Source organism: Gorilla gorilla, chromosome 16, assembly GCF_029281585.2.
Source record: "Gorilla gorilla gorilla isolate KB3781 chromosome 16, NHGRI_mGorGor1-v2.1_pri, whole genome shotgun sequence".
NCBI classification, from domain to species: domain Eukaryota; kingdom Metazoa; phylum Chordata; class Mammalia; order Primates; family Hominidae; genus Gorilla; species Gorilla gorilla.
Window position 1 is genome coordinate 26,121,932 of NC_073240.2, and position 26,693 is coordinate 26,148,624.

Genomic DNA, 26,693 nt, shown 5'->3' on the forward strand with positions numbered 1-26,693 from the left:
AGCTGCAAATGGGTTGCAACCCACATGTCTGTCCAGCTGTATTCCCACAGCCCCCCAACCTGATGGTTGGCTGCTTGCACACACAAGAACCAACAACTTGTATGCCCCATCAAATGGAAAACCAAGCCAAATTCTTTTTTTTTTTTTTTTTGAGACGGAGTCTCGCTCTGTCGCCCAGGCTGGAGTGCAGTGGCGCGATCTTGGCTCACTGCAAGCTCTGCCTCCCAGGTTCACGCCATTCTCCTGCCTCAGCCTCCCGAGTAGCTGGGACTACAGACGCCCGCCACCACGCCTGGCTAATTTTTTGTATTTTTAGTAGAGACGGGGTTTCACCATGTTAGCCAGGATGGTCTCGATCTCCCGACCTCGTGATCTGCCCGCCTCAGCCTCCCAAAGTGCTGGGATTACAGGCGTGAGCCACCGCGCCCGGCCGAAACAAAGCCAAATTCTTGACACGAAATGACAGAAACAGAAAAGCAATAGCTGCTCCTGGGAGGGAAAGGATCAATAACCAATAGGCACCACAAAATCAAGCTACAGTCACAATCTAGATAATGAATTTTTATAATTTTTTTCCTATCCATCTGCATTGGGAAAATAAGGGACATGGAGTTTTTACTTTCTTCTCTTGACCAGGAACTACTGACAGAGATCTGGGAGAGCTGACTTTGGTGAAAATTCTCACCTTGCACAGGCTTGTGTCTGTTTTCCAGAATCCTACCTGCAGACTCCAGAATGAAGTGTCCCAGCTGTCCCTTTCTCATTGCCAGAAACTTCTACCCTTCTCATTCCTTTGCTTGTACCCCTGTAACAAGAGACAGATTAATGAGAGAAAATCATGCAAGTTGATTTACTGTATGTTTTATGTGACATGAGTCTTCATAAGAAAACTAAGCCCAAAAGAAGCAGTTAAACCTGAGTGTTTTTTTTTGCTGGTCTGATGAAGAGTGAAGAGTCATGGAGAAATGTAATGGGACCAAAAGGTGTCAGCTAAGTGTAGTAAACTGGGGGAAACAGCAAGGGCTATTCCTTCAGATTCCTCTCAGTGTCCCTGTGTCTTCAGAGATAAAGATCTTTTCCTCTGGGTAAAGCGTGGCAGCTCTCACATGAGGGTTTTATTACATGCTTCAGCAGAAAGTCAAAAAGCCCTTCCCAGGTTTTATGACCTCTTTCAGCGAAAGGTGAGAAAGTCCTTCCTACACATTTGGTTTCTGAAATTCCTTCAGCTTAAAATATTCATTATGCCAAGTTTCCATATTTTGGGGTGGCATGTCCTGAATATATTGTCAGAGCATTACAGAAAAAATACACCCAAACACACACACACACACACACACACACACACACACACACACACACACGGACAACACATTCCCTATGACTATCTTAAAACTGATTAACCTCAAACATTTAATTTTGGATGACTGAGTCAAAAAGAGAATTGAAATTGCCATCACATATCTGGTCAAGCTGAAAGATGGCATTTGGTATTGGAAATTGATGGCTGCTGGTCATGTAACACCCATGCCTCAGTTACATATCTGGCTCATGAGATAAGAATGCTAAACAGTATAAACAAGACACCTCAGTATGAAAACGTTCTGCCGTTACAAAGGTACTCTCTTTGTGTTACTCTGCATTCTCTCCCAGCCCTGTAGCAATTTATCCTTTGTCCATATATTGAAGATAGATTTGTTTACATCTACTCTTAGCCTTCCTGAATATCCTTTGCTCCAGGAGAGCCTTAAGCCAAGGGTAGAAATGACAAGACAGACTCTATGTTTGCAGAACACCACATAGTCACAGCGATGCACATGGAAAGGAAAATATGAGAACAAGGTCTTTCAAGCCAGATTTGGCCTATGTTTGTATTAAAGGTGTTATTCCCATGTAAGACCTTAAGACATAATATTAATAATAATTCAGCTATGAAAGGTTCATGTTGAGTTCTACTTGCATGGGCAAGCTATTAGGTAGAAGTTAAAGATGCACAGAACACATTAGTTCTTTCTAGGTATATCCTTAGCAGAGCAAAATTGCAACCCAAGTTAGAACAGGAAAAACTTGATGAAGCATGAAATTACCAGCTGGTCTGATGGGAGATATGATGTGGCCCTAAGGTACAGTAGGTGGTGCCTGAAGCATGGTGACAGTAGTGGAAACACCTTATGGTGACCCACAATTAGTCACTCTCATGCAATTCCCTTTCCTTGGGTGTGGGAAGAACCTGCCAGTAGCATGTGGCAAAGGATATCATTACTATGTTTATGCTATGTTATATGTCAAAAGTGAAGATATAGTGCAGATGTAATTAAAGAAATCAGTTGGCTTTGAGTTCATTAAAAGGCAGAATAGCCTATGTAGACCTCCCCTTATCAGATGAGCCACTTAAAATGGCTCCTAGGCAGATCACAAGGTCAGGAGATCGAGACCCACCCCCCCTCCCCGCCCCTCCGGCTAACATGGTGAAACCTCATCTCTACTAAAAATACAAAAAAACGAGCTAGGCGTGGTGGCGGGCGCCTGTAGTTCCAGCTACTCGGGAGACTGAGGCAGGAGAATGGCGTAAACCTGGGAGGTGGAGCTTGCAGTGAGCCGAGATCGTGCCACTGCACTCCAGCCTGGGCAACAGAGCGAGACTCCGTCTAAAAAAAAAATGGCTCCTAGGCCTTCCCTGATGTCAGGCAAAATAGAAAAGACTCTGTCTCTTCATTGCTGCCTTTGAAGAAGCAAGCTGCCATGAATTCTATAGCCATTGTAAAATGAATTCTGCCAACAAGCAAATGAGCTTAAAAAGTAACAGAGTCTGCGCACAGTGGTTCACGCCTGTAATCCCATCACTTTGGGAGGCTGAGGTGGGTAGATTGCTTGAGCCCAGGAGTTTGAGACCAGCCTGGGCAACATGGTAAAACTTCATCTCTATAGTAAAATACAAAAATTACCCGGGCACAGTGGCATGCACCTGTAGTCCTAGCTGCTCAGGAGGCTGAGGTGAAAGGATGGTTTGGGTCCAGGAGGCAGAGGTTGCAGTGAGTCAAAATCACCCCTCTGCACTCCAGCCTGAGTGAGAGCCAGACTCTATCTAAAATAAACAAAAACAAAAACAAACACGTAATACAGGCCACTGACACCTTGATTGAATCCCTGTGAAATATTTCACCTGAAAATCCAGCTAACCTGTGCCCACTGATCCACAGGAATGGAGATAATATATTTACATTGTTGCAAACTGCTAAATTGACTGGATGTGGTGGCTCACACCTGTAATCCCAGCATCTTGGGAAACCAAGGTGGGGGGAATCACTTGAGGCCAGGAGTTTGAGACTAGCCTGAGCAACGTAGCAAGACCCTGTCTCTACAAAATTAAAAAATTAGCTGAGTGTGGTGGTCTGTGCTTGTAGTCCTAGCTATTCTGGAGGTTGGGAAGATTTCTTTAGCCCAGGAGTTCGTGGTTACAGTGAGCTATGATCACACCACTGCACTCCAGAATGGATGACAAAGTGAGACCTTGTGATATGGTTTGGCTGTATCTCCACCCAAATCTCACCTTGAATTATAATCCCATGTGTCAAGGGTGGGGCCAGGTGGAGATAATTGAAACATGGGGGGTGGTTTCCCCTATACTGTTCTCTTGGTCATTAATAAGTCTCATTAGATCTGATGCTTTTATAAATGGGAGTTCCCCTGCACAAGCGCTCTTGCCTGCCACCGTGTAACATGTGCCTTTGCTTCTCCTTTGCTTTCCTCCATGATGGTGAGGGCTTCCTAGCCATGTGGAACTGTGAATCCATTAAACCTCTTTCTTTATAAATTACCCAGTCTCAGATATGTCTTTATTAGCAGGCTGAGAATCAACTAATACACCCTGTGTTAATGTATTAATACACGAATAAAAAAAGTTGCTAAATATGTAGAATTACACTCTGTGTCTTCCCTTTAGTGTTAGGAAGATCAAATAGGCACTACAAGAGCATTTTCTTGCTAAATGGTATCTAAATTCCCTCTTATCAATGGCAATTACTCATTTGGACTGCTAACACCATACGGGCAAAAATCCTGACATGTGTGAGTCTTGTGGGAGAAGCACTTGGAAAAAAAACAAAAACAAAAACAAAAAACAGAGACAAACATTTCTGAGCAAAAATGCAAGCTTTTTAAAAAAAATAGTTTGATCAGTTCACATCATGTAGGTCATTTCATCTGGCCTCATTGGCATATCAGTAGTATATATTGAGCTAGGCGTGGTGGCTTACGCCTGTAATCGCAGCACTTTGGGAGGCCGAGGCAGGCAGATCACGAGGTGAAGAGATCGAGACCATCCTGGCCAACGTGGTAAAACCCCGTCTCTACTAAAAATACAAAAATTAGCTGGGCAAGGTGGCGGGCTCCTGTAGTCCCAGCTACTCGGGAGAGTGAGGCAGGAGAATCACTTGAACCCGGGAGGCAGAGGTTGCAGTGAGCGAAGATCGCACCACTGCACTCCATCCTGGCAACAGAGTGAGATCTGTCTAAAAAAAAAAAAAAAAGTAGTATATATTGAAAGTATAAAGGAGTGAACCACTTTGAATTGTGTATGACAAAAGAAGCTCAGAGTTCAGGTGAAAAATGTGTTATTACAAACTCAACTATCAATTTAATCTGTCTTTAATGTATGAATCAAAATCAAGTGTTTTCTGTTGGGGTGATCGGACCCAACACCAGGCCGTGGGGGCGACGAAGTCCCATGGAGTCAAAGGAATGAGAAAAGACAAGTTAAGAGAGAAACTGGGACCAGGGGCCAATGCTAGTATGGAGGCTGCAAAGGCCCCAAGCTCTGGGACCCCATGCTATTTATTGGTGATCAAACAAAGGAACAGGTGGTGAGGCTGTGGGGGTTGAAGGGAAGTGGTGTATCAAGCAAATGAGCTACAGCTGTGATGGTTTAGCATTTTCTTTGAAACATATGGCTACTTGAGATAATGGGAGTGCTAGAAGCAAGGAGCCAGCAAGTCTAGACACGTTCCAAAGGCCACAAGGGGTTTTAGACCCTGGACCCCAGACACGTTCCAAGACTCTTTTACATTATGTCAGACATGCAGGCCCTGCCTCAAATTCTCTCCCAACACTCAGCTTTTCTCCCAACATTTTCTATTACAAACGTCAATGGAAAAAATCAATGCTCTGTTTAAAATATTGTAAATACCATCACTATGTTTGAAGATATGTTTTAATTTTTTATTATCCCTTTAATTAAAAGAACTGTATGCCAATTAATAAGCTGTTGCCTTTTAGATCAAAATTAATCATTCATTGCCTGCTCTGTGAAAATTGAGTCAGATACCCTTAAAAATATATTGTGTTGCAATAGTAAGTTTTGTCAGTAGTTGAAGGTGGTTGGACATTGTAAAAAGAGATTTTCCTTTCTGATTCCACTGTGGTCTCTCAGCCGTTTCCCATAGCATGCATGCCTTTCTCCAGCACTATATTTCTACAGTATGCATGAGCAATCCTGCAGCAACAATGGCTTTTCTAGCATCAGGCTCCTACAACGCATGACAGTCAGCAGCACTAGTGGTCAGCCACTTCCTATATCCCCTACCCTTAGGTGGTTTCTAGTGTAGTGCTTCCAATAAGACATCTACCTGTGAACACCTTTCCCTGGCACCTAAGTGGGAAGATTTCTGGAAAGTTCCACTGGTGCCACACACTGTGACTATTCTGTGTAGCCTCTAACAAGCTCTGGATTGCAATCCACTTATAGTAAATAAATGTCCACTTCAAACATTCCCTCCTCAAATTCTTGTGTTTTGTCTGCCTCCTGATTGGACCCTCACTGAAAGAATTAATGCTGGCATTGTTCCAAGAGATATTTCTACAGAGATGAATCTGGGAGGTTGTGTTGGTCATTCGTTTATGTCTGGGCACATTCCGCAGCTCCTTGTCAATGTGCAATGGGATACTAGTAACCTATGACATGCAGTGGTATCACAATTAATCAAGCAATGACCTGTGGTTGATTGTGGCAAAGTGCCAACTGAAACACGTGCCTTGGGAGCCCGAGTGACTGCCGCACTGAATGTTATGGCAGTCAAGATAACTGTAAGGACTGTGGGGTGGAATGGATTCAGTTGAGGGTCCTTGAGTGATTATGAACAGAAAATAACAAGCTTAGGTTCCTTAATTCTCAGTTCAAGCCACGGTTTGAAAACCTGAGAACTTCCATGGCGACTATAAAGGAAATTCATTTGTTGTAGCTGCAAGGCTGATATTGTTAAATATCAAAACCAAGAATGAGATCCTGAAACTTGGAATGGGTCCTGAAACTTGGAATGGGGGAATCTGTTTAGACTCAGTTGAAACTGACCATCTGGAAACAGAAAGTCAGGCTGAGCCTTTCCTACCAGTTTAAGTAGCTTCTCTCTATTGTTTGAAGAAAATATCTTTCCTTTGCACAAAAGCTGGGTTAGATACCATTAAAGGGGATGCCCATTTTTCTTAAAGTCCCCTACAAATCATCACTTTTTGCTAGCAGCATGACTAGACCCCGTAACTACGATTGAATAGCAACCTATTCCTAAGAGATAGGTACACACTATGACCTGTAGGAAACAGCTACATGCAAAAGGAACTGTGACATATATTGGGAGAAACCTGGGGAATGTTGGAAGAGCATTCTAAGGCTGTTATACTAAGGAGGACAAAATATAACAGTAGATTGGGTTAATTAATCTCAGTGCTATTACTGGGGATTCAAGATTTATTGTGCTGCAGGCACGTGGCTCACACCTATAATCCCAGCACTTTGGAGGCCAAGGCAGGAGGATAACATGAGTCCATAATTTAAGACCGGTTTGGGCAGCATAATGAGACCTTGTATCTACAAAAAATAAATAAATAAATTAGCCAGTGAGAGTGGTGCACCTATAGTCCCAGCTACTTGGGGGCTGAGATCAGAGGATCACTTGAGCCCTGGAGGTTGAGGGTGCAGTGAGCTGTGATCATGCAACTGCAGCCCAGCCTGGGCAACAGAACCAGACCCTGTCTCAAAAAATTAACAAAAAAAGATTTATTTTGTAGTTCTCCTGGTAGAGATCTTTCATCTCCTTGGTTAGATGTATTCCTTGGTATTGCTGTCTTAGGTAGAGGAAGAGGGCTCAAACATCTTGCTTATGTGATAACTTTGCCAAAGACACAACGTACAATTTGTTTTAAAGGCCAGTGAGGGATGTACCAGTAATCAGAATGTTTTGGCAAACAGAAGACTTTGGTGGTAGCTAACTGATCACAGGGTCCCTAGAATGAAATAGATGAGAAGCGCACTTAGAGTATTGTTTGATCTCTATATCAAGAAAAGTTTCGGGTCTGGTAGTCAAATGTTCAACAGATGCCTACCTAGCTTTCAACCCTAAGTCAATTCACAGTTGCAGAGTGATACCACACGGACCATGAAAAGAACACTTGCTTGTATGACTGAGACAAAAAAAGAATGTCATCGTGTTCTACCTTACCTGGGAATATGCTCAATTGGTGACAAAATTGTTGCCACTCTGTGCATGACCACAAAAGTACCGCAGGTATTGATTTTGAAGTTACACATAAACTTTAGTGAGTGGGCATATTTACAAATATGTAACCTGAGAATAATGAAGATTAACTATCTTTAAACAACATAAGGAGTCAACATCAGTTTCTGAAGTAAAATAATGACTAAGTTAAATTTTCAAGGGCAAATTCAGATTTCAAGTGCACAGAACATAGGAAGGAAAGGACATGCAAATCAGAAAAATTCACAAGTGTAATGAGGCTAGAAGGGACACGGCGCACCGATTACAAAGGAATCAGAATGATCTGTTCATAGAGTTGTAAATGGGGTTGTGGAGGAAGAAATGAGGAGGAACAGATAGGCAAGACAAGTTCTTTTCCTTCTATGTAAATAAGAGAAACTGAGAAATTGTAACGTAAGACAAGATCTAATATTATTTTTGGACTTCAGAATGGTATTGCATAAATGCTTAATTGTTCCTAATTTTGGGAGGGGAAAATGGAAATAGCATTTCCGTTGCATTTTTGTGAACAAAATTTGAGTGATCATGTTCTTTGTTGCATGTAGTAGATGGAGAGGTGAATGAAAGATTCAGCTTTCTTCCTGTACTTGAGGCATCTGTGAATTGGGAATTCAGACAAACAAATAAGCAACTAATTCTGGATATAAAATTTGTGATTTAGACTATGCATTCTACTGGGGAATTTCAGACGTACAGGAATGTAGTTGAAATTTAAGTGGTCAGGGAATGCTATCTAGAGGAAGAAAATTATGACTAGAGACAAGAATAAATAGTAGTAACTTAAAAAAATATATATCAGGGAAGAAAAAATGGATTTTTGTTTCAGGAAAGAAACTAAGTATGAACAGATGATGAACTATTTCAGGAACTGTGTCTGCAATTTGTTCCTTCCAGTGGGTTCTTGGTCTTGCTGACTTCAAGAATGAAGCCGCGCACCCTGGCAGTGAGTGTTACAGTTCTTAAAGATGGTGTGTCCAGAGTTTGTTCCTTCAGATGCTCAGATGTGTCCAGAGTTTCTTCCTTCTGGTGGGTTCGTGGTCTTGCTGACTTCAAGAGTGAAGCCACAGACCTTTGCAGTCAGTGTTACAGCTCTCAGTCCGGAGTTGTTCCTTCCTCCAGGTGGGTTCATGGTCTCGCCGGCTTCAGGAGTGAAGCTGCAGACCTTTGCGGTGTTACAAGCGTTACAAGCTCATAAAGGTAGTGTGGACCCAAAGAGTGAGCAGCAGCAAGATTTATTGCAAAGAGTAAAAGAACAATGCTTCCACAGCGTGGAAAGGGACCCCAGCGGGTTGCCACTGCTGGCTCGGGTGGCCAGCTTTTATTCCCTTATTTGGCCCTGCCCGTGTCCTGCTGATTGGTTCATTTTACAGAGTGCTGACTGGTCCATTTTTACAGAGTGCTGATTGGTGCATTTACAAACCTTTAGCTAGACACAGAGCACTGATTGTTGTGTTTACAATCCTTTAGCTAGACAGAAAAGTTTTCCAAGTCCCCACCCAATCCAGAAGCCCAGCTGGCTTCACCTCTCAGAACCACAGATACAAATTATTTTATTTACCTGAATCAATCTGAAAGCATATGCTGGGGCTGGATGTTGAGGATACTTAATGGCACATTAATTCTTTGATTTTGTATATATTTAGATACATTCATTAGCTACAGTTTGCAGCTTCCTGATAGGGATTCCACAGATATGACTGTAAATTGAGAATTTTGGTTTCCCAGTGTCTGAAAAGTGGTTAACCCAAAGTTTTGGCTTTAGAGAAAGAGTCTATACAGGCAAAAACATAGAGGGTTTGGCAGAGAAAAAACAAAAACAAAAACAAAACATCCTAAGGGCCAAAGGAAATGGTTGCAAGGAAAACGGTCAAAAACTTGCATCATTCTCTTCATCCACTCACGCCACTCTATGCAGGATCCCAAATCAGTCCTTGAATGTTTCGGCACAGGTTCCATTCATGCTTTCCAATGGAAACTTCATTTGGTTTATAGGGTTCAGGATTGTGGAACCATCTGGTATCAAGAAAACAAGAGGCCATGAAAAAGCTTACAGAATGTTGGTATAAGCAGCTGCTAGGGATTTTACTGAGTTTTAATGGGAGAGATAGTCCCAGAAAGCTGGAAGAAGAAAGGTCAGGGCCAAGCGCGGTGGCTCACACTTGTAATCCCATCACTTTGGAGGCAGAGAAGGGTGGATCACTTGAGTCCAGGAGTTCGAGACCAGCTTGGGCAATGTGGATAAACCCCATCTCCACAAAAACATACAAAAAAAATTGCTGTGTGTGGTGGTGCACGCCTGTGGTCCCAGGTATTTGGGAGGCTGAGGTGGGAAGATCACCTGAGCCCAGGAGGTGGCAGTTGCAGTGAGCAGAGCTGAGGTCTGGCCACTGCATTCCAGCCTGGGCTACAAAGCAAAGTCCTGTCTCAAAAAAAAAAAAAAAAAGATCAGAGCAAGAAAAAGGAAAAAGATGGGTAAAAACATAGAAACGACTAAGTTCATTTCAGCAGGAATATTTTTTTAAATATATTCGAAAACTGAAACAATGCTATGTTTTGCTGCAGTGTGTGAGGGAACACAATTCAGGATAATGCACAGTAAAAATGCAGGGAAGCCTGGCCCCGTAACCACTTTTAATACCACATACTACAGTTAACAGTTGATGAGAACCCTATTAGGCTGATTTCAATTACAAACATGGATGTACAGGAGTATATTTTAATGGCACACATGCATAGTTCATATTTTATTAGAAAATCTGTTCAGGCCAGCCACAGTGGCTAATGCCTGTAATCCTAGCACTTTGGAAGGCTGAGGCGGGTGGATCACCTGAGGTTAGGAGCTCAAGACCGGCCTGGCCAACATGGTGAAACCCCGTCTCTACTAAAAATACAAAAATTAGCTAGGCATGCTGCCGCGCGCCTGTAATCCCAGCTACTCAGGAGGCTGAAGCAGGAGAATCTCATGAACCTGGGAGGCGGAGGTTGCAGTGAGCCAAGATCGGGCCACTGCACTCCAGCCTGGGCAACACAGCAAGACTCCCTCTTGGGAAAAAAAAAAGAAAAGAAAGAAAGAAAATCCTGGCTGGGCACGGTGGCTCACTTCTGTAATCCCAACATTTTGGGAGGATCACTTGAGATCAGGAGTTCAAGACTAGCCTTGCCAACATGGTGAAACCTTGTCTCTACTAAAAATACAAAAATTAGCTGGGCATCAGCTACTCTTGAGGCTGAGGCAGGAGAAAGGCGTGAACCCAAGAAGTGGAGCTTGCAGTGAGCCGAGATCACGCCACTGCACTCCAGCCTGGGCGACAGGGCGACTCCGTCTAAAAAAAAAAAAAAAAAAAAAAATTAGCTGGGCGTGGTGGCATGTGCCTGTAATCCTAGCTACTTGGGAGGCTGAGGCAGGAGAATCGCTTGAACCCAGAATTCAGAGGTTGCAGTAAACTGAGATCCTGCCACTGCACTCCAGGCTGGGTGAGAGAGCAAGACTCCGTCTCAAAAAAAAAAAAAAAAATTAAAAATTAAATCCACCAAATTAGCTCAAGAACTCTTCCTTGACTGGCTCAGAAATCCCATCCGATTTTAAGATAGATGTTAAAAAATAACAGGGAGGACCGGGTGCGGTGGCTCAGCTGTAATCCCAGCACTTTGGGAGGCCGAGGTGGGGGGATTATGAGGTCAGCAGTTCGAGACCAGCCTGGCCAATATGGTGAAACCCTGTCTCTACTAAATATACAAAAATTAACTGGGCATGGTGGCATGCGCCTGTAGTCTTAGCAGCTCAGGAGGCTGAGGCAGGAGAGTCGCTTGAACCCGGGAGGCGGAGGTGGCAGTGAGCCGAGATCAAGCCATTGCACTCGAGCCTGGGTGACAGAGTAAGACTCCATCTCAAAAAAAAAAAAAAGACACATTATTTAATTTTAATAATGTTAGTCAATTTTTTTTGTTGTCGATGAGTTGCGTTTTGTTCATTAAGAATCAGCTGTAACATTTGTTGGGACTTGGTAGAAGATAACTGCTAGGTGGTCGTAGCTGCCAGGCTTTTAATGAGAGGAGCTTAGTTTAGTGAAAATAAAAGAAAAACAAAGATTAATATTTGGAATAAACTGTAAACTCAGCTTCTGAGTCCAGAGATCAGCCAGTCAAGATTGTTTAGACTTGAGCTTATCTTTAGATGGTGAAGTTAGGAAGGCAGTGACAGTCTAATGAGTTTTCCTAGTTTACAGTTTGTATGTCTTTGGTGATGACATCCAGTGTTCTGGTGAACTTCCTGAGGGGCCCACCCAGCAACAGACACAAAGGTGATTTATTTGAAACTGTAGGAACGAAAAAGTAATATATTTTCATCACCCATTACAAGGTTAACGAGTGAGACTCCTATAACAAAAGACATATTAATAAGAAAAAATAATATCAAATGTAGTTACTAAAAGTATTATGTGACATGGGAGCTTTTAGAAATGAAGATCAAAAGAACCAGGGAGAATCCTGGGTTTTTTTGTTTTCGTTTTTGTTTTTAATTGAGACAAGGTTTGGCTTTGTCACCCTGGCTGGAGTTCAGTGACACGATCCCAGGTCACTTCAACCTCCACCTCCATGGGCTCAAGCCATACTCCACCTCGGCCTCCCGAGTAGCTGGGACTACAGGTGGGTGCCACCGCACCTGGCTAATTTTTGTTTTGTTTTGTTTTTGTAGAGATGGGGTTTTGCCTTGTTGCCCAGGCTGGTCTTGAACTCCCGAGCTCAACTGATTCACCCACCTTGACCTCCCAAAGTGCTGGGATTACAGACATGAGCCACCGTACATGGCTGGAAAAATCTGTTTTTACAGAGAGCTATGCAAATGTGTGATTGGAAAACAAATGGGTATGACCTAGTGGCAATAATCTGAGGAGAACTTAGCCAGATCTGTTCAGATTCTTCTTGGTCTCTGCGTATAGAAAAGGACCGCTCCTGAGTGAGGAATTTATGACCTGCTTCCAGGGGAGGTAGGTCAGAGAATTCTTTTATGACCCACTTCAGGGGGAAGAGGTCAAAGAGTGTGCTTCCTGCATCTATTATCTCAATTTCTGAAGTGCCATATTTGGGGGCATTATTTACAGAGACTCAAGGGGGTGTAAGTGCCTATTATCAGAGGTCATTCTTATGGAGGCTATTAACGAAATTTTAGGTGAATGGCTGAGCAGACATCTAGAAGTTGTCATCCAGTCTATTTCTAATTAGGTTTTTTTCTTTTCTGACTCAGGTAGTTGATTTTGCAGGATCTTCTGTCCCTTAGGAGAAGAGGGCCCTAAAGTTCAAGTGATTGTGGGACTGGAGGAGACAAAAGGCTGGCAGGGGAGGGCAGAGGGAGGGAGGACGAAGCAGGTAGGGGCTTGAAGGGGGAAATATCAAAGGAGGCAAGAGAACTGAAGGGTAAAATAATGCCAAAAAAGAGGTGGACAGAGTCAGCAAAGCATATCGTAAGCAGGGATTTGAGAAGAGGGGATTCAGATGACAGAGAACATCCCAAGGGAGAAGCAGAATCCAATATAGAGAATGGATCAGTCTTAAATAGAGCTAGGAATAAGAGATTCGCAGCCCAGGAAGTCAGGGAATAATACCTATGGAGGAAGGACTTCCAGGCCAAGTATCCAGAGAATAATCCCCACTGCTATGGTTCTAATGATGGTGCCCTCTCAAAAATTCGTGTTGAGGCCGGGCACGGTGGCTTATGCCTGTAATCCCAGCACTTTGGGAGGCCAAGGCAGGCGTATCACAAGGTCAGGAGATCGAGACCATCCTGACTAACATGGTGAAACCCCGTCTCTACTAAAAATATAGAAAAATTAGCCAGGCATGGTGGCGGGTGCCTGTAGTCCCAGCTACTCGGGAGGCTGACGCAGGAGAATGGCATGAACCCAGGAGGCAGAGCTTGCAGTGAGCTGAGATCGTGCCACTGCACTCCAGCCTGGGTGACAGAGCGAGACTCCATCTCAAAAAAAAAGAAAAAATCATGTTGAAATGTAATCTTCAGTGAAATAGTATGTTGCCCAGGCTGGTCTTAAACTCCTGGGCTCAAGTGATCCTCCCACCTCGGCCTCCCAAAATGCTGGCACTATAGGCATAAGCCACCACACCTGGCCAAGACACTACCTTGAAAGCACAGAGTAGGCCAGGTGCGGTGGCTCACACTTGGAATCCCAACACTTTGGGAGGCCAAGGTAGGCAGATCATGAGGTCAGGAATTTGAGACCAGCCTGTCCAACACAGTGAAACCCTATCTCTACTAAAAATACAAAAATTAGCTGGGCATGGTGGTGGGCACCTGTAATGCCAGCTACTCGGGGGGCTGAGGCAGGAGAATCACTTGAACCCGGGAGGTGGAGGTTGTGGTGAGCCAAGATTGCACCACTGCACTCCAGCCTGGGCAACAGAGCTAGACTCCATCTCAAAAAAAAAAAAAAAAAGAAGAAGAAGAAAGAAAGAAAGCACAGAGCAGCCCTTACTAGACACAAATTATGCCAGTGACTTGATGGCGTAATTGGACTTCCTGACTCCAGAACTGTGAGAAACAAATTTCTGTTCTTTATAGATTTCCTAGGCTCAGTTATTATGCTTAGCGGCACAACTGACTAAGATAGAAATTGGTACTGAGAAGTGGCAGTGTTGCTATAACAAATATCTAAAAATGTAGAGGCTGCTTTGGAACTGAGTAATGGGTAGAGGCTGGAAGAGTTTGGAAGTGCATGCTAGAAGAAGGCTAGTTTGCCATGCATTAAGGCGATTCTGGTGAGGCTTCAGAAGATGAAAAGCCATAGAGAAAGCCTCCGTCTTTGAGATTATCTAGGCGGTTGTGAACAGAATGTTAGAAAAAATATGGACAGTAAAGGACATTCGGATGAAGTTTTAGATGGAAATGAGGAATATCTTATTGGAAACTGGAGGAAAAGCCATCCTTGTTACAAAGTGGCAGAGGATTTGTTCCTGGAAAGAACAAGGTCTGGGAAAGAAGGGAGTTTATTTCTGCAGCTGGTTACAGGGAGAAGGCCGGAGTAACTCACCATACCAACTCAAAGTTACAAGTTTTTTTCCAGTGCTTATATACATTTTAAGCTCCATGCTAGGAGTGGAATTGCACCTCCAAACAGGAGTGTTTCCTTCAATCTATATCTAAACTTTAACTAGGACTAGCGTCTGGAAATCTTTCTCTAGAGTCTTGGAAAGCTTTTTAATCTTTTTTTTTTTTTTTTTTTGCTGTGCATAAGTTTATTGTCTGTATCTGAAAAATCATCATAGAAAATTGTTTGGTTTAGCTCTCAGCAGCCTGCTTCTGAGCTCTGAGGAAGCTTGCATTCTTTTGAGCTACCCAATCCTTCTTCTGAGCAAGGGACATTTTGGGATGGTTCCACCTCTTCTTTTTAACTTCTTTCTTGGGCTTATTTTCATAGACTGGATTCTCTCGTATAGTAGCATGAGCTTTCTTATACATCTCCTCCATCATGTCTGGAGTTACCCTGTTCTTTATGTATTGAGAGAACTGTTTCTTGTAAGCATTTTCATCTTCTTCCATTAAGTAGCACATGTAATCAGCAACATTCTGGCCCATGATGTGCTTCCGGTGTACTTCTGCATTAAATTCCTTGCTTTCAGAACCATAACCGGGGAATCGTTTGGTACTGTGAGGGATAGACAAGCCTCCAGCCACAGCTCCCTTCAGGGCACCAAAAACCTTATTGCCAGTGGTAGTTCTGGCAAGGCCTGCATCCAAATAGCAGGTAAAGGCACTTGGCTGACCATCAATGCTTTCCACAATGTATTCATCACCAGTCACCTCCACTTGGCCTTCATAGATCTTGTCCATGCCAAACCTATTGAGAAGCCTGCGGGCCAGCAGCAGGCCAGTACAATACGCTGCAGCATAATTTGTCGGGCCAACCTTCACACCATATTTTGGCAGTTCGTGTGCATATGCTGTGCAGACTATCATGTCCCCCTCTATACGGGCATAAGCAATCTGGCAAATGATATCTCTGTTTGTTACACGAACTATCATCCTGTATTTGGGTGGGTTGTATTTATTTTTATCCTGTATCACCAAGCGTTTCCGAGTATAGTAATCAGTTTTACCCTCTCATCGTCTTCTAAATTTCACTGGTATCTCTTAAAGTAGGGCTTATTCTCAACAACTTTAACAAACTCCATCCTGCAGAACAGAGACCCGCGTCCACAGCTCAACAGAGACCAGCAGGCACAGCGGCGCTGGGGCGGGGAGAAGGGGAAGGCTTTTTAATCTTAAGTGGGTACCTGGAACAAGGTATCTGTGTAAAATGCTTTTATTATTCAACCAGACTTTAGGCTAAGAAAGCCCATTTTAATGCGTTTATTTTAATATTCCAGCCCTCATGCTCAGTCACCTGTTTCTCCAGTTCTTTAATGTTTAACTTATACATTCATTAGAATTATAATAGAGGGTCAGTGGAAACTGACTGTTCTGGTTGCTAATGGGAGCCTGCCCTGCCACAAACTTGGTGGAAGTATTTCTGTGTCTTAATAGTTTTTTGGAGGGTAGAATGTAAGAGCGATGAACTAGGACATTTGGCAGAAGAAATCTCTAAGCCAAGTTTTCAGGGTACTGCATAGCTTCTCTTAACTGCTTATAGTAAACTGTGAGAAGAGAAAATTGAGTTAAAGATAGAACTTATAATCAAAAGGGAAGCAGATTAGCTGGGCATGGTGGCACACACCTGTAGTCCCAGCTACTCTGCAGGCTGAGGTAGGAGGGTTGCTTCAGCACAGGAGGTCGAGGCGGCAGTGAGCTATGATTGTACCACAGTCTGGGCAACAGAGTGAGATCCCATCTCAAAAAAAAATGGTAATTATTATTATTATTATCATTGAGATGGAGTCTTGCTCTGTCGCCCAGGCAGGAGTGCAATGGTGCGATCTCGGCTCACTGCAACCTCCGCCTCCTGGGCTCAAGTGATTCTCCTAACTCAGCCTCCTGAGCAGCTGGGATTACAGGTGCCCCCCACCACACCCGGCTAATTTTTGTATTTTTAGTAGAGATGGGGTTTCATCATATTGGCCAGGCTGGTCTCGAACTCCTGACTTCATGTTCCACCCACCTCAGCCTCACAAAGTGCTGGGACTACAGGCGTGAGGCACCTCACCTGGCCAAAGACTATTATTATTTTTATTTTATCCAAAATGTGTTTATTGGGATGGTTTCCCACTCATCTTGATTCAGGGTGCTTTTAGTGCTGCTTTCTCCTGAAGGACCATCCTTCCATAAGCCTTGCTTTTCCTCCTGTAGGCTGGCAGAGGAAAGTGCGGCAGCCAACACCCAAAACCACCGTTGGCGCATGGCTAAAGACCATGGTGATTTTATAGCATCCTGGGCATTTCACATCCATGAAGTAGGAATTGGGGCTCTGCACCAGGTGTTTCTTCTTGTGTTTCCTCCTCTCCTCTTCTGGAGAGGGATGAAGGAAATCCTTTGCAAGAAGCATGTTCTTGTGGGTAGGTCGTCACTGCTGGAAAGGGCCAAAGAAAATTATTTTTAAAGGGAAGTTGAACATAAAGATTTGGAAAATTAACAGCCTGGCCTTGTAAAGAATTTTTAAAATAAGTTCAGGAGACAAAACCAACTGTGTGGCCAACTGACCGTTTGATAAGGAGATTAGTATGACTAGAATGCCAGATGCTATTCATGAAGACAATGGGAGAATGACCCTGAAGACATTTCAGAGAACACTGAGAATGCCACAACCATCACAGGCCCAAAGTGCCAGGTCCTTGAGGGAATAACAATTTTAAGGAAGGAGCCCAGGGTTCCAGTGCAACCCAGGATGCCTGTGGGAACTTGGGGCTCACTGACTATGCTGCCTCATGTGTCTGCTCCCTGAAGTCAAGCAAAGCTTCCCATCTGTGGTTCAGGTGGGCCCAGGTACAGCTCAGATCACTCCTCCAGAAAACACAAGTAGTAAAACATGGGGCAGCATGCATGTGGTGCTAACTGCAGGCATGCTAAATCCACAGCTGTGAAGGCATGGCTTTCTCCACCTAATTTCCAAAGAAGCCTTGAAGAATGCCTCAGGGCCCAATCAGAGAACTGCTGTAGGGGCAGGGCTGCCATAGAAAGTTCCCACTAGGGCAATGTCCAGGAGAACTATTGGGTTGGGGCCACCACAGAGTGCCCTCACTAGGGCAATACTCAGTGGAGCCATAGGGACAGGGCCACCCCTGAGTTCCTAGACCCAGACCTGTAGATCCGGTAGTGCGTATTCCAACCTGTGATAGACATAGACACCTGACTACAACCTGTAGAACTGTGGCATGGGCTGACTCCAGCAGTCATGGCAGCAGGGTCCCCTGGGGGCTTGGGAACCTAAGCACTACCCCAGTGTCTCTGTAAGGTGAGAGAATCAAAAAAGCTGACCCTCACACCTCAAGATTGAATTTTGTTGGCCTTGTTGGGTTTTGAAGTTATGTGGGACATGTTACCCCTATCTTCTTGCCTATTTCCTCCACCAAACTTTTGTTTTTGCCATGGGGTCGAGCTATGTCACCCAGGCTGGTCTCAAATTCCTGGGCTCAAGAGATCCTCCTGTCTCAGCCTCCTGAATAGCTAAGACTGCAGGCACCATGCCTGGCTTATTTCTGACTTTTATAAAGGGAATGTTTATCCTGTGCCTGTCCGACCATTGTATTTTGGAAACACATAATCTGTTTGACTTCACAGGTTCACAGCTGGAGAGCCATTGTCTCGGGTTTAATTGTACCTTGAGCATCACCTATATCTGATTTAGATGATATTTACATGCGACTTTCGACTTAGACTTGAAAGTTGATGCTGGAATGAGTTAAGACATTTTGGAGTTACTAAGATGGAATGGACATATTCTTGTGGGTGAGAACGACATGAATTCTCATGTCATGGCAAGGGTGGAGTGCTATGGTTTGAATAATGGTGTCCCTTCTAAAATTCGTGTGGAAATTTAATGCCCAATGCAACAGTATTAAGAGGTTTGGCAATTGCGTGGTGACTAAGCCATGAGGGCTCTGCTCTAATGCATGAGATTAACATCTCTATAAAAGTGTATTAATTTAAAGGGAGTACTTTCTTGCCCTTCTGCCCCATTCACCATGCGAGGACATAGTTATGGCTCCTCCACAGGATGCAGCAACAAGACATCATCTTGGAAACAGACAGCAGCCCTGTTTAGACCTCCTTCTGCTGCTTTGATCTTGCACCTCTCATCCTCCAGAAACATGACAAATAAATTTATGTTCTTTATAAGTTACTCATTATCAGGTATTTATTTATTTTTTTTTTTGAGACAGAGTCTCGCTTTGTTGCCCAGGCTGGAGTACAGTGGTGTGATCTCAGCTCACTGCAACCTCCGCCTCCTGGGTTCAAGTGATTCTCCTGCCTCAGCCTCCTGAGTAGCTGGGATTACAGGCATGCACTACCACACCCGGCTAACTTTCGTATTTTTAGTAGAGACAGGGTTTCACCATGTTTGCCAGTCTGATCTCAAACCCCTGACCTTAGGTGATCTGGCCCCATCTGCCTCCCAAAGTGCTGGGATTACAGACGTGAGCCACTGTGCGTGGCCAATATCAGGTATTTCTAATAGCAGTACAACGGACTAAGATACTCAGGAAAACAGAGCCAGGAGGAAAAATATTCTATCTCAGGGAGTTAAGGAATCATGCCCACTCAAGAAAGAGTATGAGGGCTGGGCATAGTGGCTCACGCCTGTAATCTCAGCACTTTGGGACGACAAGGTGGGCAGATCACTTGAGGTCAGGAGTTTGAGACCAGCCTGGCCAACATGGTGAAAGACGACCTCTACTAAAAATACAAAAATTAGCCAGGCGTGGTGGCACATGCCTGTAATCCCAGCTACTTGACAGGCTAAGGCTGGAGAATCGCTTAAACCTGGTGGGAGGCAGAGGCTACAGTGAGCCAAGATCACGCCACTGCACTTCAGCCTGGGTGACATAGTGAGACTCCGTCTCAAAAAAAAAAAAAAAAAAAAAAAACAAAGAAAAAGAGTATACGGGAAAAATAACACTCAGGTTATTTTTAGTCCAAACAGACCCCTTTAACAAAATAAAGATTAACAAGAGAAAAGCAAACAAGTTTATTAATGTGTGTATTTCATCTACACATGGAAAATACCCAGAGAATGAATAGTTATCAAAGAAGTGCTTTGAATTCCAGCATATATAGCATCTTCAGCAGAGAACCGTACATTTTTAGAGAAGTGAAAAGATAAAGAAAAAGGAGATTGTGTCCATAGGGGTGACAACTTATGGAAAGGCAAATAAATTGCAGATAAATTTAGTTAATAAGCATGTTGCTATAAATTCCTTTGGTATCATTTCCAGGCTGACCAGGGTCTAAAGTTTTCTTCAGTGGTTAGCCTTTGTTCTCCCTGGTAAAAGTGTGAGTGTGGAGAGTGGGGAGGGAGAGGGTACCTTTTGTCTTCGCAACTCTATACCTTGCTTTTCGGTCAGTAAAGGAAGAACAAAAAACTTCCCTGCATCTGCTTCTTCTTAATTGTCTTCAGCTCAACAATGCTTCCAATTTTAGGGTGGCATATTCTGGCCTCCCACAAGAGCCAGGAAGAACAGATGTGCAGCCCAACGGTCAGGAAATAATTTTCACCCTACAAAGAGCCAGGAAGTACCATTCCATTCCAGGAAGTACCTTTCAAAAGATGCCTGGGAGTCTAATCCAGCTTCAGACTATACTCTGAATTCTTAAGAATCAAGGCCAGGTGTGGTGGCTTATGCCTGTAATCCCAGCATTTTGGGAGGCTGAGGCAAGGGGATCGATCACTTGAGCCCAGGGTTTGAGACCAGTCTGGGCAACATAGCAGGATAGTGAGATCGTCTCCACACACAAAAAAATAAAAATAAAAATAAATAAAAAAAATTAAAACCTATCCTTACAAGCTTCAGTGGACACTTGTCCAGAGCAATCAATGGCTCCAGAGTCTAATTCACCAGTGGATCCCCAATCAACTTATTAGGAATAAAGACAAGGTTTCAAAGGTGCACACTGAGGTCCTGGGTGAGAGGTCCAGGGGACCAAAAATGAATAACTGAAAAAATTATATATTCAGTGATACTTATTAAAGCATGGAAAAGAAGACTTTATTCAGGACCGTTGTGATAGATACAGGGACCAATGCAATGGGATTTTGCAATGGAATAGAGAGATTGCTCTGAACTCCAAATAGATCATGGGAAAAAGGGACGTTATAACCAAGAAGCAGGGTTGGGGTGTGGGGGGTGAAGGAATGCAAAATTACTAAAAGGAAACATAAGGGATAAGGGGGATTCTGGCTAAACTGACACCTAACAAGATTCTTGTTAAAGATGGGCCAGAGTGGTCATGTATCACTTGGAAGATGGTGGAAGATGAACCTGATCAGATATCAAGGGTGATCAGATATCAAGGAGAAGAGGGTTCTTTTTTATATTTATTTATTTATTTATTTATTTATTTATTATTTATTTATTTTTGAGATGGAGTCTCGCTCTGTCACCCAGGCTGGAGTGTAGTGGCGTGATCTCGGCTCACTGTAACCTCCGCCTCCTGGGTTCAAGTGATTCTCCTGCCTCAGCCTCCTGAGTAGCTGGGATTACAGGCGTGCACCACCATACCCGGCTAATTTTTGTATTTTTAGTAGAGATAGGGTTTCACCATGTTGGTCAGGCTGGTCTCGAACTCCTGACACCGTGATCTGCCCGCTTCGGCCACCCAAGGTGCTGGGATCAATGTATGTATGTATATATATATTTTTTCTTCTTTTTTTTTCTTCTAGAGACGATCTGGTTCTATCACATGGGCTGGAGTGCAGTGTTGCAGATCACCGCTCACTGAAAACTTGAGCCACCTTGCCCGGCCGAGAAGAGAGTTCTTGATAAACAGACTTCCTTGTTAAAACTAGATTTTATAATGAGGTCCACAGATGGGTGGAGGAGAAGCCTGGGTAAATTTGGGTTAAGCAGAGAAACTTTGTCATCCGTCCTGTATGCATTATGCTCCCTTTTCTCCAGTGGAGCTCTCTTCAACCTTGATGTTATTGTCCAATCAGTTTGTTTTCCCAGTGTTGATGTTCTGATTTCATCCTACAAAAATATAGCATAAACTTGTATTTGTTGCATTCTACAACATAAGCCTGACAATATAACAAACTGTTCCCAAAGTTATAAATTCCTCATCTTTTTATTTGTAATTTGACTTTAAAAAATCTATGTAATTATAGAAGAATGTTGCTACTATAAAAATTTTAAGGGGTGGCAGGGAATAATTCCAAAATTATAAAACTCCTTGTGACAAATTTAGGAATGATATTCAGCTAGTTCTATAGTTTTTTATTCCTTGAATAATCAGTGATATACATCTGATTATACACACACATTGTGGTGTTTTTTTTGGCCAGGTTGACTTTTTTTTTTTTTTTTTTGAGATGGAGTCTCACTCTGCCACCCAGGCTGGAGTGCAATGGCACAATCTCGGCTCACTGTAACCTCTGCCTCCCGGATTCAAGTGATTCTCCTGCCTCAGCCTCCCATTACAGGCACCCGCCACCAAGCCTGGCTAATTTTTGTATTTTTAGTAGATAATGGGGTTTCACTACGTGGGCCAGGCTGGTCTTGAACTCCTGACCTCATGATCCACCCACCTCGGTCTCCCAAAGTGCTGGGATTACAGGCGTGAGCCACCGCGCCCAGCCTTGGTTGACTTATTCTTTTAAGGAGCAATGTGGGTTAATGTTTCAAAGTGAAAAAATTTAAAAACTTAAGGGAAAGTGGGGGGAGAGAGAGACAAAGACAGAGACAGAAAGAGAGAGAGAGTGAGAGATGGAGAGAGATCAGATAGGTACATAAGCTTAGTGACTCAGCCTGTAGTCCCAGTTACTTAGGAGGCTAAGGCAGGAGGATTGCTTGAGCCCAGAAACTCAAGTTTTCAGTGAGCGGTGATCTGCAACACTGCACTCCAGCCCATGTGATAGAACCAGATCGTCTCTAGAAGAAAAAAAAAGAAGAAAAAATATATATATACATACATACATTGATGTTTGTTTCTACATATGCTTCATAGTATATGTGTACATGGATTATAGGTAGATCATATAATGGTAACAGTATTAAATTAGGTGTCAGCATTTGTTGAGGAAGTAGTACGCTCGTGTTTGAAATTTTAATTAAGAATTGCGTACAGAGTTGGTTCCTTCCGGTGGGTTTGTGGGTTTGTGGTCTCACTGACTTCAAGAATGAAGCCACAAACCTTCTGAACCTTCGTGGTGAGTGTTACAACTCTTAAAGGTGGCACAGACCCAAGGAGTGAGCCGCAGCAAGATTTATTGTGAAGATCGAAAGAACAAAATTTCCACAGCATACAAGCAGACCGAGCAGGTTGCCACTGGTGGCTGGGGCGGAGTGGCCAGCTTTTATTCCTTATTTGTCCCCACCCATATCCTGCTGATTGGTCCATTTTACAGAGTGCTGATTGGTCCGTTTTACAGGGTGCTGATTGGTCCATTTTACAAACCTCTAGCTACAGAGCATGGACTGGTGCATTTTTACAGAGCACTGATTGGTGCATTTTACAAACCTGTTGTAAGACAGAAAAGTTCTCCAAGGCCCCACCTGACCTACGAAGTCCAGGTGGCTTCATCTCTCAGAATCAGCTTTTAAAGGCCATAAATTTCCAGGTAAGTAGGAATAGAAGAAATGAACATTTCCTTTGAGATCTATGATGTCATATTTTTTTCTCCGTCAATGATTTAGTTCCTTCTGGATCAAATACTTTTTAAATGGATGTATGTTTTACAGTAGATGTTATGTTGTCTTAATTATTTTAAAACTCCTATTCCTGGACTCTCCCGAAGAGGAGAATTTAGTAATTTCGAACTATTTTTTGAGGCTAGGGAAGAAAAACCAAGATTACTGCATAAGGTTTCAGGGGATGTTCCATGCCTGCCACCTGGTGAAAATGAGGGAGCTTTCCTCCTACCTGCCACCATTATACCTGCCTGCAGGTAATAACACCATCATTTCAGTGCGGCCCGGGGTATTCTGGGAAGGTGACGTGTGGGGGCGCAGTGACCGCGAGCAGGGGCCAAACCCGCCCTGGTCTGCGCTGCAGTGCACAGTGAGGATGTTGGTGCTGCTCTTCAGGGTTTTCTTTCCGCAGCCGCGGGAAGCTCGTGTTCCATATTTGTTTTTCATGTTCTCTCGTTTTTATGTTGTGGATTTAGTTTTTTAAAAACCATAAATGTTCCTCTACAGTCTTAACAATGTACCCTGTAAAATAAGATTTTAAAAGAGCCAACTTCCCTATTAATCTTATACTTTTTTCTTTTCGTTCTGGCTTTAACAAATGTGACCTAAAGAGAGCTCTTGATTTTATGTAGAACAATACAAGAATAGTTTTACATTAATCTTATGGTTAGAAAAATCATTTATGGGCAAATTTGTTCCCATGCCTTACTTTTAAAATATTGTGTTGTCTTTAATTTTCAAAATACTTTAAATATTTTTCAGTAAGTTTGAGGGTAGAATTTATTTTAATGAGACTCCTCTTATAAAAAGTACATGTCTGTATGTGCATATGTGTATACTGAATTTGCTTTGCTTTTGATTCTATCATTCTGTCACTTTTCTATCAAAATATCTCTAATGGACAGAGGCCAGAGACAAGGGCTTTTACAGCAAATTTGCCACAGTACCACACATTTTATCTTAAAAGATGGTATGGATTTTGCATAACATATATATGCAAACATATATAACATAATATATATGTGTGTATATATATAACATAATATATATGTATATATATAACAATATATATGTGTATATATAACATAATATATATGTGTATATATATAACATATGTGTATATATAACATAATATATATATGTGTGTATATATATAACATAATATATATATGTGTATATATATATAACAGCCATTTGGTTTATTTTATGTGTGTGCGTTAAAAAGTTATTCAATTGCTGGGCGTGGTGGCTCACGCCTATAATCCCAGCACTTTGGGAGGCCGAGGCGGGCGGATCACAAGGTCAGGAGATTGAGACCATCCTGGCTAACACGGTGAAACCCCATCTCTACTAAAAATACACCAAAAATTAGCCGGGCGTGGTGGCGGGCGCCTGTAGTCCCAGCTACTCGGGAGGCTGAGGCAGGAGAATGGCGTGAACCCAGGAGGTGGAGCTTGCAGTGAGCCGAGATAGCACCACTGCACTCCAGCCTGGGCGACAGAGCGAGACTCCGTCTCAAAAAAAAAAAAATTATTCAATTATGCTTGTTAAAGCAAGGTAAGGGTCACCATGGTGATAGGTACAGGGACCTCTGCAGATAGAGATTGGGCTAACTCTAAATACAGCGTGGGCAAGTAGGAATTTATAACCAAAGAGCAGGCTGGGAGGTCTGTGAATGGAAAATTACCAAGGACAAACCTCAAAGGTTAGGGGGATTCTGGCTAAACCAGCCTAACAGGATTTTTGCTGAAGATAGGCCAGGGTGATCAAACATCACTTGGGGGATGGTGCAGGATGATGAACCTGGTAAGATATTAAGGGTGATCAGATATCAAAGGTAAGGAGGTTCTTGCTAAAGCTGGATTTGACAAGGAAGTGCACAGACCGGAGAAGGTTCAGGTGCCCGACTAAAGTTTGATCAAGCAAAGAATCTTTGTCAGTGTACAGAAAACTACGTTTTTATAAAATGTTCCTCTGCCCCATCTGTATCTCCCCTTTTCATGGAACACAAAGCACATTTTGCATAACTTCTAGATACATGTACTTGTATTTTGAATGACCTGATATATCTCTTTTCTTTACAATTCTCAACCTCAGCATATGTAAGTGGAACTTAGAAGGCAACATTCCCTGAACATACTCTTCCACCAGAATCTCCTCTACAGATTTTTGCTGCCGCTTTTACCAGTGGCTGAATCTACTTTCTCTTATGTAAGTAGAAATGTTATATATCTCCAGCCTCTTCCTCCTTACCTTCCACTTGCATGCACACCCTGTCTAGTCCCTGACCTCCTCTGTTATAAATGCTTATAAACCTTTTTTTCTGAATCAGAAAAGTGTTGTGTTGCTCAAGCCATGTTCATTTTAATTACGATTTAACTGCATAATTTAATTATTTCCCCATTTTTTGGATACAGTGTTTGCTTTTCTCCAGTTACTTTGTTCTAGTATATCCCTCTGGCAAGAGCAGTCATTTCCCCACTTGAGTGTGCATTAGTATCACCTGGGGGCTTGTTAAACACAGCATGCAAGCTCCATCCCGGGGTTTCTAATTCTCAGGGTTTGGTTTGCAGCAGAAGAATTTGCATTTCGAACAAGTGCCAGGACTGGTCTGAGGAACACACGTTGAGAGAGGTGGGATTCGGGTTCACTGACCTGGGTTAGAGAAAATTACAGTAATGTGCCAAATCTGAGGAGGGAGCAGAGCTGAAGCCCAGTTTCAATATGTGAATGAGTGCTTTATACACTCAAACCCCCTCAAGGGCTGGGGAGTAAGGGAGAACGTGGGCGGGCAGCGGGCGTGTATAGAGGCATAAACTCAATCCCAGACCTATGGATTCAGAATCACATGTTAATAATTCTTCCAGTGTTTTGTATGTTTATTATAGTTTGAGAATGACTGGACCAAATTGCCTCCAAAATCTTAAGTCCCAGCAGTGAAGCGAAGCTCAGACATCATTTGCATAGCTATTGCTTTGTGTCTGTGTTTTAGGTCAGCTGTTGTTAAAGGTTTGTTTCGGAGAGTTACCCAGATGTAGTACCCTTCCAAGTAGATAATGATTGAAAGAGTGTGTGCTGGAGGTGTATGATATTTTCCATCCACTTCAGCACATTTTTCTGATGGGTCAGTGACAGTCCATGATTTGTCTGGTGTAATACAAATTCTGGAAGTGGCATATATCCAAGGACAGCCATAATATTCCACTTGGCCAAGGCTCTTCTGACAGGCTCATGTTCATGCAGGATCAGATCTGACCCAGAATCAACAGAACTGAAGCTGCAAATTCAGCTTTGTGAAGGCTTCAGATGTAGCCATGGTTAAAGAAGATTGACATTAAGCAGGTGAGCAGAGTTTGCTTG

General features: G+C 43.0%; 1 protein-coding gene, 1 long non-coding RNA gene and 1 pseudogene across 3 annotated transcripts in view; 1 reads left to right on the forward strand and 2 right to left on the reverse strand.

The window, feature by feature from the left end:
- Window positions 1-23,268, forward strand: part of LOC129527078 (uncharacterized) — a 60,559-nt gene extending 37,291 nt beyond the window's left edge. Inside the window, exon 3 of one of the 2 annotated variants that reach the window (XR_010131149.1) lies at window positions 637-8,432. This is a non-coding gene — a long non-coding RNA (uncharacterized lncRNA). Of the gene's footprint in view, window positions 1-636; window positions 8,433-23,074 lie in introns of those variants that run through there. The other variant, XR_008671970.2, reaches the window with a different exon arrangement.
- LOC109023409 (large ribosomal subunit protein uL18-like) lies at window positions 14,827-15,743 on the reverse strand (annotated as a pseudogene).
- Window positions 16,781-17,041, reverse strand: LOC101126027 (small ribosomal subunit protein eS27-like). The gene has a single exon (XM_019010557.4). The coding sequence runs from the start codon at window positions 17,033-17,035 to the stop codon at window positions 16,781-16,783; it is 255 nt and encodes an 84-aa protein (XP_018866102.2). The 5' UTR covers window positions 17,036-17,041.
- Window positions 23,269-26,693: the final 3,425 nt, after the last annotated feature.